The following is a 20,476-nucleotide window of genomic DNA, read 5'->3' as shown; positions in this document are numbered from 1 at the left end:
TCAGTTTCTGAATCAGTTTCTCTGATTTTGTTATTAATAGGTATATGTTTGAGTAAAATGAACATTGTTGTTTTATTTTATAAACTACAGACAACATTTCTCCCAAATTCCAAATAAAAATATTGTCATTTAGAGCAAGTTTTAGGAGTTCAGAAATTAGAAATTAATATTTGGTGGAATAACCCTGGTTTTTAATCACAGCTTTCATGCATCTTGGCATGTTCTCCTTCACCAGTCTTACACACTGCTTTTGGATAACTTTATGCCACTCCTGTTGCAAAAATTCAAGCAGTTCAGCTTGGTTTGGTGGCTTGTGATCATCCATCTTCCTCTTGATTATATTCCAGAGGTTTTCAATTTGGTAAAATCAAAGAAACTTTTTCTCAGAGCTGTATCTGCAAACTAAACCACAGTGCTGCTAATTGAAAGGAATACAAACACACAAAAACATGCAGAATATTCACCTGCAGGTGGGAACGAACGATGGACTTGCCCTTGGTGTACTCAAAGTTCTTCCTCATGAGGAAATAGAGCAGAGCAGCAGCTTCTGTCTGAGTGCTACTGGAGCGATGATTACAACACTTTAAGATCTCGTAGCACAGACAGCCACACAGGTCTGCTTTACCCTGAAAAAACACACCGGGGAACTACAGAGAGAAGGAGAAAGAGAAAGGCCTTGTGAGTTTCTAAAGAAATATACAACAACTTACACCCGCCACCATGTTCAACAGTAGAAAAAATAAGATCTAAATGATTATTAACAGATCATATATCCATGGAAAAATATCGGTTTTAGCCAAATATAAAATCCCTAAATACAATTAAATCTGGACACCCATCAGTATGTCCCTCCAATAGTAATCACACCACAAAATCCACCCCACCATGAAAACAGCTAAACTGAGATCCAATACCCAAACCAAGACCACTGTCACACAGACCTACAAAAATGGCTTAAAAGCAATACTAGGTATTATTTATGAATGTATTATTATTATTATTTTTTTTACATTTTTCCCTCAATTCCCTGAATTACTAAATCACTCTCTACTCTCTAACTCTTAATCTTCGTTTCTATCCTCTTTATCTTTTTTCTTCTTCCTTTTTTATTCTTCTTTTGTGAGTTTCATGTTTGCTTATGTCCCTGTCCTTTCTCAATGTATAACCAATCCCACTGACCTGATCACTAAAGTTAAGTGTGTGATTTCGCTGCAAGAGTAGAGTTGTTCTTAAACTAAATCTATGTGTGTTTGTGTGCATGTGCTGGTACCTTCTGTATGAAAAGGCGCAGTGCAGCAAAGACGTGTCTGAGAGTTGTGGTGGACTGGTTGATCTGGAAGAAGAGCAGGTAGGTGTCAAACACTTTCTTCATCAGAGAGTTCTGTCCTTCATCGTGAAGCAGCTGTTTCTGTAGAAAGAGAAAGAAGAGATAATGAGAAGATGTGAGGGTTGGCACATCATTTTTAGCTATTTATTAAACAAAAAATCTAACATATTTTTTGCACTATGAACAACAAAAGAGCTAGCCCGATTAGCGGCTAATACTTCTGCTGCTCCAGCAGTGCTAGCCAGGGTTAGCAGCAGGCAAACTCCTGTAGAAAGCTGTACTTAAGCACAGTGGCTTTACTGCTCCTTACAATCTGACTGGTAAAATTCATACATAAGGTGCTCCGGATTATAAGGCGCACTGACTTTTTTTGGGAGAATTGAAGGATTTTAAGTGCACCTTATAGTGTGAAAAATATGGTAAATTGTGTAAAAATGCATCAAGAAACACTGATTTTAAGGTGGTGATTCAACTGAAAATAATCTCTAAATTAATAGTGATAATCCCCTCAAAGATCCACTCTATGCTTCTCTGTTGAAGATGACAGGCAGCTCCTGCTGTTCCTCTCAGATCCACCAGGTGGCACTAAGCATCTACTGCACAGAAACATCTCAACATCTGCCAGATCCACAGAGGACTGACCTTCGTGCATTTGTTGAGCTATGCGCTACAGTTCAATTCATAACCATTAGCCCATCGATTACAGCAGAGCTGCAACGTATGCTGACCTTGTGGTGATGGACGAACAGTCCCAGCACGTCCAGCACAGTGAGGGCCACCTCTGTGGAGAGGTTGGCCTCGATGTCTGTGGGACTGAAGGTGTCGCTCTCAGGTTGTGAATTTCCATCTGAAAGAAAAAAAAAACATATAAAGGAACAATTATGTGTAAATACAAATTTAGTCAGTAGAAAATAACTTTGTATAATACAATAATAACACTGCAGATGTACATGTAGGACTGCAATGTCACTGCTAAGGTAAATGTATTACTGAAATAGCACTGTTGAGGTACATTTAGGACTGTATTATCACTGCTGAGGTACATTTAGAAGTGGAGTATCACTGCGGAGGTAAATGTATTACTGGAATAGCACGGCTGTGGTACATTTAGGACTGGAATATCACTGCTGAGGTACATTGAGGACAGAAATAGCACTGCTGAGGTACGTTTATGACAGAAATAGCACTGCTGAGGTACATTTACGAGAGGAATATCACTGCTGAGGTCAATTTATTACAGGAATATCACTGCTGAGGTACATTTATGACAGAAATAGTCCTGCTGTGGTACATTCAGGAATGGAATATCTCTGCTGAGATACATTTTGGGCTGCAATGGCAGTGCTGAGGTGCATTTAGAACTGGGATTTCACTGCGGAGGTACATTTAGGACTGGAATTTCAGTGCTGAGGTGCATTTAGGACCGGAGTTTACTGCTATGGTACATTTAAGACTGGAATATCACTGCTGAGGCAAATTTATGACAGGAATAGCAGTGCTGAGGTACATTTATTTAAATACTCAATAAAGAGCTGAAAGGATGTGTGAGCAGTTAGGTGTGTAAATGTAAAACATTACCAGTGTCCATCATCTGCAGCAGTTTGGGATTGGTAAGGGCATTCTTGCCCCGAATGATGGGCATGGTCTGTGAGCGGGCATGCCTGTGCCCATCCTGACCTGACAGCATCCTGGATAAATGAACAGAGAAGAGTTTGCAACAACAGCAAGAAAAGGCATCTTGTTTTAATCTTTAAAATAGTACTCAGACAGAAACGGAAAGGTGGATAACAATAAATGATAGCTAAATATGAGCTTAATATGTGAAAGTTGCTGTTTTGGTCTTTTTTGGTCGTTTAACAGAAATACACTACATGTCCAAATATTTGGACCCCTTTTAATTAAGCAGAATAAACTCTTTTTAATAACTATGATTTTTGTTTTTTTGAAACATTAAATGGGCTGGTGTCCCAACACTATTTTCTATACAGTGTATCTAACTTGACTGCCCCTAAACTGTAGCTGTGGTTATTGTTGTACACTACACACAGGGTATATCAGGGTATATCTGGTTAACAGAGGGATTTTTTTTTAGCATATTAGCTGTTTTTGTTTTAAAGTAACAAAACGACACAGAGAAAGAATAGAAAGTCACAGAGACTAAACACAGCAGGTCAGGGGAGACGGCCATGCTGGATACAGACAAAATGGCTGCCACACTGTGTCACAGGATAACACTGTACAGTTATGGGTATAAGCACATTAGCACTGATTCACACCATGGGGAAAAAACTGTGATGAAAACAGGTTGAGCCATGATGTTTTCACAGAGAACAAATGACATCTGTGTGCCTGTATAGATTTTTACTCATAGAGCTGTTTATATTGTTTTAAGATAGCAAAACTTTCAAAGTTTCAGCAGCTGTGAGGATTTTATTTAGTAACTGTCAGGTAGAGTCATGTTGTTCCCTTAGATTTTTCTTGTTAGACTAAACATTTACTAGACTAATTAAACTGCTTGAAGAAAAAATATAATAGCAAATATATATGATGTGCAGTGCTAAATTAGTTACATTAGCTGAGCTAACTTAGCCTTAGCATTTGTTTGTTTACCAAAATTCTGGCTGCATTTCTCTGTAGCTGTGTTCGAAATGAGTGAGTTCACACATTCACTATTCAGTATATAGAATTACTGTATAACGAACTGACTTGGGAACCACCAAACAACAAACACTCTTTGAACTGCCCTGCTCTAGTAGGGACGTCTGCACAACACACAGCATTGCATCATGGTATACCATTGAAATTCTAGCTTACCTCATCTGTACACTACATTTTGGCAGAATCAAATTTTCTGTTGAGATTTTGAACAGCTCTGCAAAATATATGTCTGTAATAGGCAGTGATTCTGAACACAGCTAGAGTAAATTTCACTTACAAGTGATTTGAGTAGCACTACTGAGGTAAATGTATAATTAGAACTGCACTGCTAAGGGAACTGTATTGTGTGTTGTTTGTCTTGTAGCATGTTAAAAACGTTAGCAAGCTAAACGTTCAGTAAAAAATTTAAATGCTAGTTTTGCAATTGCTTTTTGCATTAAATTTGCTATCTGCTAAAGTACATCTAAAGACCATCTGTGACTAAAATTGCATTGCTGAGTTAATGGTACTGTGTATTGTGTGTTATTCATTTTTCTGCTAAAATATTTAAAATGTTAGCTAGCTAAGCACTCAATAAATATTTTTAAATGCTAGTTTTGCAATAGCTTTTTTGCTTTAAATTTGCTATCTGCTACAGTACATCTAAAGTACATCTGTGACTAAAATTGCACTGCTGAGTTAAAGGTATTGTATATTGTTCTTTTGTCTGCTAAAATATTAAAAATGGTAGCTAGCTAAGAGTACTGGGGTAAATGTAGGTTTAAAATTGCACTGCTGAAATACATTCATGACTGGAATAGCACTGCTAAAGTACATCCATGACTAAAATTGCACCGCTGAGATAATTGTGCTGCGTATTGTGTGCTGTTTGTTTGTCTGCTAGAATAATAAAATTTTAGCTAGCTAAAAAAAATATATTTTTAAATGCTAATTGCTGTTACTAGTGGTACTAAGTATTCGGATTTAGGCCAAAAAAATCTTTAAAACCTTTTTTTTTGCAAATAAGGCTAATTTCCGACTTGATATTTGGGCATTTTCACTTTGTTCAAGAGATATGTGATTCTCTTCTCTGTTGTCCTTTTTTTCATTTACATTTTGTTATGCACATTTATTAATAGTGTTATAATTTAGTGCTCGTGACCAGTGACTTGAGGGACATAACCTTGACCTAAGATTTACAGCTTTTTAAGATCATTTAAGCAATAAAATATGATCATACCCTGAAAGGTAAATTATTATTTTTTTTATGCTAAGTGCTATACATTGTCCCTCACTCTGTCTACTCCATACAGTAAAAGTCTGGCTCTGTGGGAACTGTAGGCCCGGGGGGTGTTTACCATTGGGGCAGGAGCCCTGAGGACTGTGAGGAAGCATTGGAACCCTTCAGTGTGCCATTGCCCTGCGTGGCCTGCGCCAGCTTTACCGCAGCCGCTAACTTCCTGTGCACAATGACCCAATCAGAGCAAAGGGTTAAAGGCACCATTACCACCATCATCCTCCTCCTCCTCACGCTCTTCATCACATTGGAAGCAGCTTGGCATTTAAAGGTAAAGAACTGAGAGCCAAGCAAGCAGAGCAGCATTCAGGGGAGGTTAAGATCTGCACTGATCTTAGTAACGCTATACGATATTAGTGCAGCGTTAGCCTGAAGCGCTTAGCCAATGTTAGTGCAGAGGGAATCAAGCATCTCGAGTAATGCTAGCTATGTTCGGCTGGAGTGTGTTTGCGTGTGTGTGCTTGTGTGTATGTGCTGGTGAATGAATTTCAATTTTAAATGAGGTTTCAATGGTGAGCTCCGTCTGTATTTGGATTGGAAGACGAAATGATAGAGAAGCGGATTGAATGGAATGAGGGGAAAGTCGTTTGTCTAAACATGAGATGGAAATGAGAAGCCAAAGCCATGCAAGACACGCAAACATATCCAAACACATATATTCAAACAAAGCATTTTATATCAACCATCAAATGGCATTAATCAGACATTAATATTAAAACCCTAAAAAATAAACATTGGTAATCAGTGTATGAAAATAAAGTATAATATAAAACTGTAAGAACTACACTGATCTCTGAGCTACATAAAAATTTACAATACTCCACAATAACTCTTATCATAATGTATTCTGCTATGTAACATAGCCCAATTTGTTTAACTAAACATATACAGCTCTGGAAAATAATAAGAGACCACTTAAAAATGATACATTTCTATATTTTGTCTAATTTAAAAACCTCTGCAATATAATCAAGAGGAAGATGGATGATCACAAGCCATCAAACCAAGCTACTTTTGCACCAGGAGTAAAGGCATAAAGTTATCCAAAAGCAGTGTGTAAGACTGGTGGAGGAGAACATGCCAAGATGCGTAAAATATGTGATTAAAAACCAGGGTTATTCCACCAAATATTGATTTCTGAACTCTTAAAACTTTATTAATATAAAGTAGTTTTTTTTTATTTGCGGTCTGAAAGCTCTACATCTTTTTTGTTATTTTAGCCATTTGTCATTTTCTGCAAATAAATGCTCTAAATGAATATTTTTATTTGGAATTTGGGAGAAATGTTGTCCATAGTTTATAGAATAAAACAACAATGTTCATTTTATTCAAACATATACCTATAAATAGCTGAATCAAAAAAGTGGTCTCTTATTTCTTTCCAGAGCTGTATATAGATATAATTTTTTCTATGATAAGTCAATGAGTGTCACGTTATACATGGTGCAGAACAGTGGTGTCATGAGAGCATTGCATTTGTTGCATCACATTTTCGCTCACACAGAAAATGTGAAAAATCAATAAGCTACCAGAGAGAAAAAGAGGCAGAGAGAGAGAGATTAACACATCAATAAATGGAGCTGTAGAAGGGAGGAGAACACAGGACAATGGAGAACAATTGGATGTATAATATACTGTACATCAATCCTTTCTCTTACACACACACACACAAACACACACACACCACACATACCACACATGCACATTTTGAAAAAGTCAATAGTCAGGATCCCACATGTATTATAAATATCACAGCTGTCATGTAAAAAGCTTATATCTCAATTTTTCACTTTTTGATGTAATGTGAATCTGGCAGTTGTTCTTTATATTGTGTCAAAATGAAGAATGGACCAATAGAATCCTCTGCATGTTTGTGTGTGTGGCACATAGATGGTATGTTAGTACTATATATATATATATATATATATATATATATATATATATATATATATGTGTGTGTGTATGTGTGTGTGTGTGTGAGTTACTATATGTACAGTGCATAGTTATACATGCACACAACAGAAATATGTAAATGTTATGTAGTGTAAATTAGTATAGTGTATTTTTGATTATAAAAAAACTGTATACCTTAAGAATAAAAAAACATGCATATATTAAATGTAAGAATAAAAGTTTTCTATTGATTTTTTTCCAGCTAGTTAGTAGGTTAGTAGGTAGTAATCAAATAAACAATTGTTTACTATATGTAGATAGAATAATAAGACATATGTTATTACCTTCACGTCAGTGGTTTTAAGGTTATGGAAAAATTGGTTCCATATGTGAAAGTTCTAGACCTAAGCTTAAACATACACGTAACTATCTGGAGCTGAAAAAAAACTTTTATCCATTTTTTTTTTTTACAAAAAAATAAAAATAAAAATGTGAATTAGGCCAATAAAAATGCAGGATTACCTAGGCTGGGTTCTACCTGGGCGAGAGGAGTAATGTAATTTTACTACAGGACAAAAAGAAATTTACAAGAAATCTCATCTGCATATATAACTGAGATGGGAGTGGCTACTCGATATATACCCTGCTGGCGCCTCCAGAAACACATTTATAGGAATAATTAAATTTGAGTGTGAAAATTAGCAGCTAAATGATCATAATAAATATGTAGGCTAAGTTTTATGTTGTACACAATAGACTTTACGATATTTGAGCCAAGGATGATTAAACTAAATGCCTCCCTGAGTGCCTCTATACTTGAGTAAAAAATGTGAAAAACCTTTTCCAAATTAAACGATACAATATTTGCTGACATGTCGATTTGCAGTGGACTAATATAACCTGAGGTTATTTTTATGGGTTGTTTTACAGCAGGGAAAAGGTGCTGGAATCTTTAATGGTCCAGGAGCTCGCTTTCTGGAAAAATGACTGACATGGCACAACTCTGGTAATAATTACATTACTACCCCATCCCCCCCAGGTAAGACTACTAATCTCATTCAAATAGGGCTCTGGATTGTAATTCCCCTGTTCATAGTCTGTTCATATGAGCTACATATCGATCCATAAAGACTTTGTTTGGGCTGACACCTAAAATCAATTAATGTACAGCAGTTACTTCAAATGCATCATCAGACTGGTGGAGGCTCTCCATCTACATCAACTTCTCATCCGCGAAAATCAAACCGACAGAGGAGCACACGCCACCATTCATACCAACAAGCAGAGTTCAGGGAGGTAGGAGTGAGCAGCATCCTTTGAAATGTTATTGGAATCCCTCTCTTTGTCTAGCTTTCTCTGTCTGTCTGTCTATGTGTACAGCCTTCAAACGAGGGAGGATTCTGAGCACGAATCATCACCTTGCTTCAAAAAAAAAAAAAAAAAGGTGTGGACTACAGCCTGGCATCAAAGGTTCATGTCTGAGAGTGAGAGAGACAGAGCGAGGGGGCAGATCCTCTCTCAGGCTGGCATTGAGGGTGTTTTTATGTGTGTGTGTCTGGTCTTCTGAATAGAGGTGAAATCCAATTCCCAAGTAAAAGGATGCAGAAGCTAATTTATTTAGCTAATTTAATCGGCTAGTGAGAAATAAAAAAAACCTACATTTATCAAACACACACTTCTAATGTAACATTTTTCTACATACCTGTACCATAATAGAGATAGGGTGTTAGGGCTGTACACACTGACATGCCAAAAGTCATGGGACAGGAACTAGTATCGTGTATGTACCATTAAAGGTCAAAGGACACTATGCTGTCCTGTGGGATGTGTGTGTGAAGCTCCTGCACGGAATGTGGATCTATTTGCATGGACAATTTTAGCCAGACAACACCAGTCATGATCATTACCACACAGATTGACCACTGTGGGTGGTAATAATACCTTCTATAGCCCTATTCAGACGGGATTAGTAGGGGACGTCTGTGAAAAATTATTTAACACTTCTACTCAGTGATTAAATTTTTGTATCTGCACTGTAATTGAAAAAAAAAAACAGGAGGACCAGTGAGTTTTTTGGCTCTCTCAATCACATGATATCGAATTCAGTAGCTCCTCCATTTCCACTTGCTGTTGTGTTTACGTGGACCTCCACGGAAACGTGCGCCCAAAGTGCAAAAGCTATTTTATTAAATGTGATTTGGCGAAACTCAGAGATGTGCATCTGGATGGGACTAAAATTACTGGATGACCACAGAGTTCAGCGAAAAACAGTAGGTAATTCAGCCTGTACATCCGAACGCCTGAGAAAAACACATATATGGTCGACTCCCCATAAAACAGAAAATTACCCCAGTACCCCCTGAGAAACTAATCCCATCCGGATACGACTTATGATGTATTCCCCATACACGTGAAACTGTGGATTGAGGAGTGTTAAATGCCCGCAGAACCTTATCTGCGCCTGCTACCAGTCCTCCAACTCCAACATAGTTCACATCATGACACTGCCTTGAGCACACTGGCCACTGTTCAAACACTCTCACAAGACAACTCCTCACAACTTATACAGGTGTAGGCATTCCCAAACCATTCCCTGAGGTAACACTCCATCATAATCACTTTGCATACTGCTATCCCATGAATTTTGGCATGTCTGTGCCTACACATGACACACAAATGCTACTTCACTGAGTTTAAGGCATCCCACGATCGCAATATGCAGTAAAGAAGTAAAGCAAATCATATAATCGCAGCTGTGTATTTTGGCTGTTGTGTGCATGCCATATGTGTGTGCCACGAATAATAAAACCTCCATCATGCTAGCAGGAGTGCTGCCTTTTTCTTTTTCTTCTCATTTTCTCACATTTCTCACTTTCTCCAGTTTTCTTTTCCTTCTGCATACGTTCTCGCTTGTTCTTACAGAAAGCTGTAGACTGCTAGAGCTGCATGATATGCAGTATTGTTTGTTAATTACTAGTAAGAGCTTCCTGTCCAATCACAGCACGGGTCAGAATTCTGTGGGTGCTTTAATTACCTATATGGTTTCATAAAATCCAACAAAAATGAATTATGTTCATTGTTTAGGAATAGTTGCAAAAATAGTTGCATACAGAATGATTGCTATGGAGAAGATCAGAAAAAAAAAAACAATGAGTGACCCTCTTCAAAGACTTACATACCTGGCTATGTGACGCTTCCCCAAAAACCTGAAGTGCTGGAGACACAGTCTGTTAAAGAGATGGAGAGATTAGGAGATGAAAATGGAACGAGCAGCTTAATGAGAACCGGAAACCGGTAATGACCATAATGGAAATTTTTTTAAACCATTTTCTTAGCAGCACTTTCCTTCCAAAGCTTTTTACGTATTTCAGTACTGTTATATAAACACACACTTCAAGGGTCATCCTGTACCTATCCTGTTCTGACTTCATTTTTGAGGAGAATTCTAACTGTCCATCCAGACACAAATAGTCTAAAGTCCCTTAAAACTGAGTGTCAATTTAAGCCAATCTAATCTTTTTCTTCTGATTGAACTTATTTAGTCTTTGTCGACTACTGATTGTGCTAGATTATGAATGTGCTAGAATTTGGGTTTCTATAGTGTTTGTTTGTTAGCATTACCCAGGACATAACCATTTTAAAAGTCAAATTTAATGCTTTATAAGACCTTTTTAAGACCTCAGTAAATATAATCTGAGACCCAAAAATGTAGTCCTAATTTCTAATGTTAGCTAGCTCTCCATTAACCTCAGTTCTCTCCCTGGTAACGTTAGCTAGCTCTCTGCTAATGTTAGCTAGCTCTCCACTTAGCTTAGTTCTCTCCCCGCTAATGTTAGCTAGCTGGCCGCTAATGTTGGTTAGCTCTCCGCTTACCATCACTCCCCACTAAAGTTAGTATGTTTTCCCACTGGCATTAATTGCACAGTCTTAAAATGTAATACCTACAGCAAAATTACAGTACATTTAAGACAATTTAAGACCTTAATTACCTGGATTTTAATAAAAATAAATTTTAAGGCTTTTTAATGACCCGTGGGAACCCTGATACCATTAGCCTTAACTCTAGTGGCTAACTCTAGATGCCTGGTTGACACCAGATGGTGTTCCAAACACCATAGCTCAAACAAAGACTCTTGTTTGGGACTGAAACTGGGTATTAAAATAACCAATACTAGATGCATTTAAATGTGTCTGGATATGCCAAAACCACTCATACAAATAAAATCTCACTTACTCTAGAATGTTGAAGAAGTCTGAAATCTCCTGGTGAATGGCTCGGTGCCAATACGCCACCATGACCTCTGTAGGACAAAGAATCCCACACACCAGAACACATTAGACAAGTGCAAACAGCCAATAAAGATACTCCAGTCAAAACATGTGATCATGTTGTGTCTACTGTGATCAACTTTCTTGGCTTTAAAACCATTTCTGGCACAAGCAAGAACCCATGATTCAGGATTATCCCTGTTACTTCTCAATTTAGTGAGAACAGATGACAAAACAAAGGTTTAAATAAAATGACCTAGAATGTACAACTGTATTTACACCAAATGGACAAAAGTATTGGGACACTTGCTCATTCACTGTTTCTTCTAAAATGAAAAAAGGGTACACTACTTTATATTTATACACTACAAGGTGCATCGGATTATAAGGCGAACTATCAATGAACATCTATTTTCTGGACTATTTTTCATACATATGGATTCTAAGGCGCATTATACGACACTAGTATAGAACAGAGGTGTCGTCATGTTTTCCTTCTAATTCAGCAGGTCTCGCCGCTGGGTGGTGGTCGTGGTTAACTTAGTTAAGTAAAGCTAAGCAGCAGCATTAGCATTAGCTACTAATGCCACCCGACAGCGCTACACTGAGGAACACTGAGTGTTCCTGTAAGCCAGGGCGATATTAGCTAGCGGTTCGGCACACCTAGCTTGTTTTAATACAGTAATCATGCAGGCTACAGCCCCATATACTCACCTCTGACTGGCAAAAGAGCTAGCGCTTAGTGCCGTTAGCGGCTAATGCTAATATTGCTCCAGCCATGGCGCTGGAGAACTAAACTGAAACTCCTGTATAACCCTGTACTTCAGCAAAGTGGCTTTACTGCTCCTTACAACCTGACTGATAAAACTTATACATAAGAAACACCAGATTATAAGGCGCACTGACTATTTTTGGGAAAATAAAAAGATTTTAATTGCGTCTTATAGTGTGAAAAATATGATAGTGTGAGAGAGAGAGTGTATGTTTGTGCTCTAGTCTCTCACCCTCTGAGATGGTCTTCATGATGTGTAGGAAACACATGAGCAGACTGCGTGTCTCCGCCTGATCCAGTTTATCGAAGCGTGAGCCGAAACCGATCAGAGACTGTGGCCTGGCAAACTGTGCAAAGTGGTCAGTCACAAATTAGCAATAACTTCATGTTGTTGATATTTTGTACGTAAATAAGTAAACTGAGAGTAGATCAGTAATAGTATATCAGTGCCCTCTTTTTCTCACCTTCTCACATCCGTCCATCTTCTCGCTGTTCCGGTCACTGTTGCTGGGGTTGGACTCCATACTGATCAGTGAACCGCGGGAGTCTGCATTGTTAGCTGTGGATAAGGCGAGGGATGAAAACACTAAAAAAAAAAAAAAAAAAAAAAGATGCAGGAGACGTGATGGACAGAAACATACAGACATGCACACACAATCACGTACACGATGATTACAAACACATGCCTAATCCAACATTCTGTAAATGTAATACTCAAATCTACACAAACTTCATAAATATGATTATAATACACAGAAAGTGAAAAACAATCGTTAATTGCAATTCACTCAGAGTGCATATTTTTTATATGCTTTTTCTAAAAAGCAGATTCATCATAGTGCTGCTCTTATGGATAATAAAGTACACACCTGTGATTGAGTTCAGCACCTCCTTGGAGAAAGAAGCGTCCACTGAGTTGCCGTGAGAAATGGTGTGGACGATCTGACCTGCCAGGCCTCCTCCGACACTGAGGTCATCTCTTGAACCCTGTACAGATAAAAAAAAAGTAAGATGAACAGATGTAGGTGTGTTTGTGAGCTCCTGCTGGTGTAGATTTCTATAAAATTCATAAAATTAATTAAAATGCACTCCATCTATTAAAGATTGGAGCAATCATATATACTAACATATCTTTCGTAGATGCAGTATGTCAAAGAAAAAAGTGTGCTAAATTTCATTTCAAATCTTCGCATGATATGTATGATCTTCAGATTTTACTCTCAAATACATTCAAGATGTCTTCATTCTGATTCAGTGCACAAAATGCAAAAAATCATAAGGCCCTACACTGCATGTCCTGCGTTATGACTATTGCACTTGTTCACAATGTAATGCTATTTATTTAATTGATTTTTTACATAGTTCATTAATATTAAAGACATCAAAACAATTAAGAGACACATATGGAATTATGTAATAAACAGTAAAAAAAATGTCCTCCACAATCCCCTGATCTAAACCTGATCAACTGAGATGGTGATTTGAGGTGATTTTGCTGAGTAGCATCACAGCATGCTCGGAGGAAAGCACAGCGACTTGGTTCTGATACATCGGCTCACAGACGCCTTATGCTGATCGACATCACCCTTTGGAGTGATGTGGGGAGAGAGCGCCATCTACCCACCCAAAGAGAACAAGGCCAATTGTGCTCTCTCAGGCCTCCGAGGCCAATGGCAAGCTACATGAACAGGATTCGAACCAGCAATCTCCTGACCATAGTGCCAGTGCTTAGCCTGCTGGACCACTTGGAGCCCACGCATTTCTTTTTGATGAAGATTGACGGGTTTCTGGCAGGACGGGCGTGTCCTTAATGATTTCCTGAGTGTCTATTGGTCACGTCCACATAAAACATGGGCGGAATCAACCAATAACAAAAGAGAGGAAGACAACAGACACACAACACCACCAAAGAAGCAGAGCCAATGTGTTAGGCCTCAGTAGGACTTATTATTATTAATTATACAACAGTATCTTTATTATTTATTTATTTTTTTAGCTGTTATTGTAAAAAAAATGTGTGTGCTGGTTCTTTAAATTGCTAAGTCATTAAACATGTTACAATTATATGGATATAAATGTAAAGTGTGTGTGTGTTTTAAACCTGTATGGCTGGTTTACCTGGTCACTAGAGGTCAGGTAGATGGGGAAGAGGTCTCTGAGGAAGAATCGAGGCATGTTGTCGAGGATGAGGCCGTACAGAGGCAGATACAGAGAGGCTATCCTGGCCTGCTTCTCCTGCACACACACACACACACACACACTTCTGTTCACGCTGCACTGACAGAGTAAAGAAGAGAATGAGAACGAGTACACCAGGGAAGCAACCCCCCCACATCCCCTCACACACACAGTTGTATATGGTGTTGACTTTGGCACAGTTTTATTCTCAGGGCAATCTCTCAGCCTGGTCCTAGCTCAGCACCCATTCATCTCTCTCTCTCTCTCACACACACACACACACACACACACACACACACACCTCTCACAGTATGACACATATCCCAGTCTCTACACACACATGGGTGGAGGCACCAGACTATAATAGTTTCCTGCTGTTCTCTGCTCTCTTCTACAGTACTGTGCCATCGCCCCACACACACACACACACACACACACACACACATAAACACACAAACACACAGCTTTATAAAGTGATTTCCTGCACAATAGCTGGATTTAGTCCATTTCCAACTTTAACCCTTTGTGGCCAAGTGTGTCAAATTTGATTCATATCATCAGTTTTTGGGATATCTAAAACATCAGTGTAATAATTCAATAATTAATGAATGAAACTTATAATGATTCAATAAATAAAAACAATAACAACAATAATGTACGAATAAAAAGTAAGCATAAAAATAAAAAAAGGTTTTAAAAAGTAAGTACATTTTTTGTTGACTCAGCGTAAAAACAGCTAAACACTTTTGTGTTCAATCTGCATAAGTTTGTTTAAAAACCTACACTGAGCAATACAGTATGATATAAGTATCAAATATATATAATATATAATACACTTTGCATATATGAAATATTTTGTAATGGTGTTTTTAAGTCCAATTATTAATGTCCATTGGTGTCCATTATTTCAGGTTTTAAAGGGTTAATAACAAACAGAATTCAGAATAAACTACAGATCTTTTAGTAAATCATTACAAGGAGGATTAATAATGTGTATGACAAATTATATTAAAGTATGATGATTTATCTACAATATGATAAGTGTGGCTCATCCACAATTTTTTTTCCCGCATATTATTTATTATTTCTCACACTAAACCAAAACTCTGAAACCTTTCTGTTGTTCACTGACATGATCAGAAGCTGCTCTGAGGGCTGGATATGGCCTGTACAGTAGTCCATAATAAATAATCCACATCCTGCACATTTCTTTTACACTGCATTTTTCTTGTGGTCCAGTTACAACATTTAAATAGCTTTATGTTTCAAAAATGGTCACAATTCACTTTTATATAACCGTTTTCCAACCTCTCATTCTCCTTTAGAAAGAAACAGACTGTGTTTTTACTGAACCGGATGCAAGATAAATGAGCTCTGTTTTGATTGGCTGACCTTTTCAAAAAGCACTCAAAAGTAAAAAAGAAAAATTCCAGATAAAAAGATAATTTGGCTATGGATCAGTATTGGCCAATTTTCCAATACTCAAAATATACAATCGCAAATTTGGACGATACTTTCTTTAACTTAGCCGATCAGATCCTAACTGTGAATTCAGGATTACAGCAGCTCTGTGCAAGGCTCAATGTTAGGGACTCCTCAGTCACAGGAAGATGAAGTTCCCTGTAAACTGTAGATGGAACCAAAGAGATAGAGCATAACAGCAGACACCAATTCTCATGTAGCGTTTTCATCCTTACTTATATATTTGTAGAATGTGAAAGACTAACTTCTCTCGTGAAGGAAAGAGAATAACAACTGTTAACACCACTAACCGGATACCCCTCTATAGAGTGTATCTTTCTAGACATACCACAAGTAGCTTCTGGCATAGCAACACAGCAGAGCTGTAAAAACTAATAGAGTTTTTTGGTAAGCTGGATAAGCAAGGTTTTTTGGTTGTGTTTACCCTCTGAGCTCCAAATCCATGGCTCTCTCCAAATAAAAGGAGTTTCAAAGCATTTTTAATGTGGCTGATTCCAAAAGGTAAAGAACATTTTATTTTGAGAGTACTGTTACGTTACCCAGTTTGCCTGGAAAGGTTAAGTTACATCCAGCCTTGCCCTTAAAAGGAATCAGCTCCAAAAACATCTCTTCATCAGTCCATCTCACGTTTTTAGGCTTAAAGGAGGAGGAAGTCTACCTTCATGGCATATCGGGAGTCCAGAGAGTGTTTGGCCATCAGATTCTTCAGGCTTGCCAGGGCGAGGTGCCTAATGTCTTGCTCGTCTTGCAGCGCCAAGCCGAGCTCCTTCAGCAGCAGACCTGTCAGAAAATGCTTCCTGCAGAACTCGCCCGTCAGGCTGTACTCTGGCATGTCCACTAGGGGGTGAAAAAGTTTAGGTGGATATTTTACATTTTCAGGGTGCTGGGAGGTCAGCTGAAGAACATTCACACCTTACTGTAGGACCTAGGTGAGCTAACAACATGGCATGATATGTGATTGAAGACACAGCTGCCTGAGACAATCACAAGAATGTATGAATACAGAGAGTTATTGATGTTTTTGTCTAAAACTGATGATTATAATGTTAGGAATAGTGTCTTTGACATCAGTAGTGTATAGAGGACTATCAGAGAAAAAAACATATAGATATACTTCCCTGTATTATGCATTGTGTGTGCAGCAATTGACAGTATGTTATAGCACATCTCGGTTCATATACGTATTTGTATGTGAATGACTAACTTGAATGACAACTTTTAACACTACTAACTGGATATCCCTCTATAGAGTGCATCTTTCAGGGCATACAATTAAAAGCAAGTAGCACGTAGACTGTTTAAAACTTCAAAGTATAAAATACTGCTCCAATTTTTTCTGGCATTTTAAAAATGTAATAAAGATATTGTTAAAAAATATATATATTAGCACAGAAACAAAGCAGAAATAAAAAAAATGGCTCCATCCACACAAAACACCACACACAAAGTGTGAGGAGTAAATTTAACAAAAAGTATAACAGCAGCAGTTGTAAAAATAAAGGAATTACATCCAAAATAAAAAAAGATATATATATATTTTTTGGTACAGATTTTTGGTTACAGATTTGACAGATGAAAAACAAGATTAAGAGTATTCTTTAAATACTTTTTTCCAAACAGAACCCTGGTAACTAAAACATCTGCACAATACTGTACATTTCTATGTATTTTATATGTATTATCAGATGTATATTAAAACATGAGGATCCAATGCAGGTTGAATAGTTACCCTTAGCATTTTGTGCTTCTGGTGAGGTGTTATCTGAGATGAACAGAAATGAAGGACAGCGTTAATGAAGGTGGATCAATGTGAAGATGACACAGACAAGACCAGTGAAGCTGGAATAAAGTGCAGATCTGCAGAGCGGACTGACCTGTAATCCGGGCGGAGGGGATTGGCAGGCTGAGTGGGATGTAATGCTCATGGTTGCAGACCTCCTTCAGGAACTCAAACTTAAACTCACACAGCATCTGCCAAAATAGCAAAGAAACATAAGCTTGGATTGAACATGATATGCCATATGTCACTGGACAGAAACTGGCTTATTTCAGTGAGACATACAGCTCTGGAAAAAAAAAAAATAAGAGACCACTTTAGTTTCTGAAACAGTTTCTCTGATTTTGCTATTTATAGGTATATGTTTGAGTAAAATAACCACTGTTGTTTTATTCTATAAACTACAGACAACAATTATTTCTCCAAATTAAAATATTGTCATTTAGAGCATTTATTTGCAGAAAATGAGAAATGACTGAAATAACAATAAAGATGCAGAGCTTTCAGACCTCAAATAATGCAAAGAAAACAAGTTCATATTCATAAAGTTTTAAGAGTTCAGCAATCAATATTTGGTGGAATAACCCTGGTTTTTAATAATAGTTTTCATGAATTTTGGCATGTTCTCCTCCAGCAGTCTTACACACTGCTTTTGGATAACTTGATGCCACTCCTGGTGCAAAAATTCATGCAGTTCAGCTTGGTTTGATGGCTTGTGATCATCCATCTTCCTCTTGATTATATTCCAGAGGTTTTCAATTTGGTAAAATCAAAGAAACTCATCATTTTGAAGTGATCTGTTAATTTCCATAGCTGTATATGTCCAGTATACTGCAGATCTTATGGTCCCTATTTGCCTTATGCTATTATTTTAAAGTGTTTAGTCTCAAGAATGTGGAACATAGAGGTCATTTTCAGTGGTAAAAGGCTTTATCAGAATATAATTCACTGTAAAATACTCTAAATGGAATTATACATCCAGCATTATATTTTAACTCTAATCCTAGACTTGTTTTAGTGCATATAAAAGAAAGCATTTGTGTTGTTTGGATTGTGCTACCTTGTTGTCACCAGCTGTGATATTGCTGACGTAACTATTAATAAGTTTGAAGGTGAATCCTCTATCCATCAGAGTGAAGCAGCGCTGTGGAACAAAACATACAGTGTTAGTAATTCATATCTCTTTCTTTCTCTCTCTCTATTTCTTTCTCTCTCTCTCTCTCTTTCTCTCTCTCTCTAACACACATGCACACTATATTATGACACGTTAATAAACAGTATCAAGTCAGCCAATCAAACAGCCGGTAATGAAAAGGACGGTTCTGCATTGCTGTCCGCAGGCGATGCAATTCCAAAACGCAAACAATAACCTTCAACTGAATTCATCCAAGCATCCCGGCTTAAATTACCCCCTCCGGCATGTTGTTCCTGGATCCGTCTTGGTGATAATAAAAATGCCCTCAATTTCAGGAGGTTACCCCTCATACAAGCTACTCGCTCTGAAGTATCGAAATTAAATCAACCACTCAACTATGACCAAATTAAAACTTCAAAAAAAGCCCTATCTCTAGTTTTAGACAATAAGGAAACAATCCACTAAAAAAAGAAGAAAGAAAGAGAGAGAGAGAGAAAGCAGAAGATGTAATATTTCATTGACATCCAAATTCTATTAATATAATATAGTTTATGCACCTGCAGACTGCAGAACATGAACAGTTCATTTTAAGAAAGTTTTCATCTTAGTAGGGTTTAAGATGAGCATCAAACCGACCGCAGATTCCTGATTATACACCAGAATGTACTAATTTTACCTTACAGACACTGTATATTATATTTATAATATTTGCTAATCAATATAAAGATCCATTTTAATTCAAGATAATACACCAAACAATAAACCATGATGAACAATAAACTAGGGGTGTGCTATATCTTACTGTGTTCACAAATATCGCTAAAATATTTGAATATCGCTATCGTAAAAATATCTTGGGCTTTATGGGTCATCAGGGTACAACTTTTATTTGTAGTTTGTAGCAAAAGAAAATTCACACACTATTTTCCCATTAAATAATATGTAATGGTAATATTCATTTTGTTGCTGTGTAGTGTATTCTTGAAATTAACGCAACAGCCATGGAGGAGAAAACTAACTGCCAATTGTATTGTATTGTATTGTATTGCTATTTTTATTTTATCTAAAGCTATGGCGTGATAATCACAATATAGCAAAGTAACAAATCAAACTGTGTTTAAAAAAAATAAAAGTTTCAGAAGTTTTCAGAATGTTATAAATCACACAGCTCTGAGGCTGACGCACACGTGAGCTCCTTCACTTTCCCGCATAAAGCACTTGACTTGCAGCGCTGTGTGTAGCTGTTATTAATAAACATTTTTCTTAAATAATAGGTCTATGCTTCTTTAGTGTTGCAATGTTAATGAACATAATTCTGAACAGATTTCACACAGATTTAAACAGCCCAAAAATATTTTAAAAAAGTTCTGACTAAAAAAATGTCAGGTTTAAATCGGGCTCAGGCTAACAATGTCATAATGACAAAGTTCATGGGCGGGTCTGGTCAGCCTCGGGCAGAAAGTGCACGGGCTCGGGCTGGATTTTTAGGGCCCGGTCTAAGCTCTAGAAAAGGGAGGGCCATCTGTAATGACCCAGAGAGGTCAAGTCCAATTATACTTTCTTGGAATTTTAACCACAGATCTCACAGTCTTTCTTCAGTATATGGAAGCTAAGTAGAAAATAAAATCCACACAAATCATAAGTGGATGTAAATTAAAATGAATATAAGAAATGATTTGTCTATATGCAATTAAAAGCAGCCTCTGGCA

General features: G+C 37.4%; 1 protein-coding gene across 8 annotated transcripts in view; it reads right to left on the bottom strand.

Annotated features, from left to right (window-relative positions):
- dock10 (dedicator of cytokinesis 10) overlaps window positions 1–20,476 on the bottom strand; it is a 169,442-nt gene that overhangs the window by 19,533 nt on the left and 129,433 nt on the right. For 5 of the 8 annotated variants that reach the window (XM_049478671.1, XM_022678764.2, XM_022678768.2 and 2 more), the window contains 15 exons: window positions 18,693–18,776; window positions 17,730–17,826; window positions 17,585–17,617; window positions 16,514–16,692; window positions 14,314–14,430; window positions 13,065–13,182; window positions 12,660–12,781; window positions 12,428–12,542; window positions 11,389–11,455; window positions 10,334–10,381; window positions 5,323–5,424; window positions 2,906–3,015; window positions 2,056–2,174; window positions 1,271–1,408; window positions 465–647 (listed from right to left, as the gene is read on the bottom strand). In XM_049478671.1, the coding sequence (XP_049334628.1) occupies window positions 465–647; window positions 1,271–1,408; window positions 2,056–2,174; window positions 2,906–3,015; window positions 5,323–5,424; window positions 10,334–10,381; window positions 11,389–11,455; window positions 12,428–12,542; window positions 12,660–12,781; window positions 13,065–13,182; window positions 14,314–14,430; window positions 16,514–16,692; window positions 17,585–17,617; window positions 17,730–17,826; window positions 18,693–18,776 (1,632 nt within the window). The remainder of the gene's footprint in view (window positions 1–464; window positions 648–1,270; window positions 1,409–2,055; window positions 2,175–2,905; window positions 3,016–5,322; window positions 5,425–10,333; window positions 10,382–11,388; window positions 11,456–12,427; window positions 12,543–12,659; window positions 12,782–13,064; window positions 13,183–14,313; window positions 14,431–16,513; window positions 16,693–17,584; window positions 17,618–17,729; window positions 17,827–18,692; window positions 18,777–20,476) is intronic. The other 3 variants (XM_049478669.1, XM_049478673.1, XM_049478670.1) reach the window with 3 other exon arrangements.

The sequence above is a fragment of the Astyanax mexicanus genome, chromosome 4 (genome assembly GCF_023375975.1).
Source record: "Astyanax mexicanus isolate ESR-SI-001 chromosome 4, AstMex3_surface, whole genome shotgun sequence".
NCBI classification, from domain to species: Eukaryota; Metazoa; Chordata; class Actinopteri; order Characiformes; family Acestrorhamphidae; genus Astyanax; species Astyanax mexicanus.
Note: the sequence above shows the minus strand (reverse complement) of the source record. Positions and strands in the feature narration are given on the sequence as shown.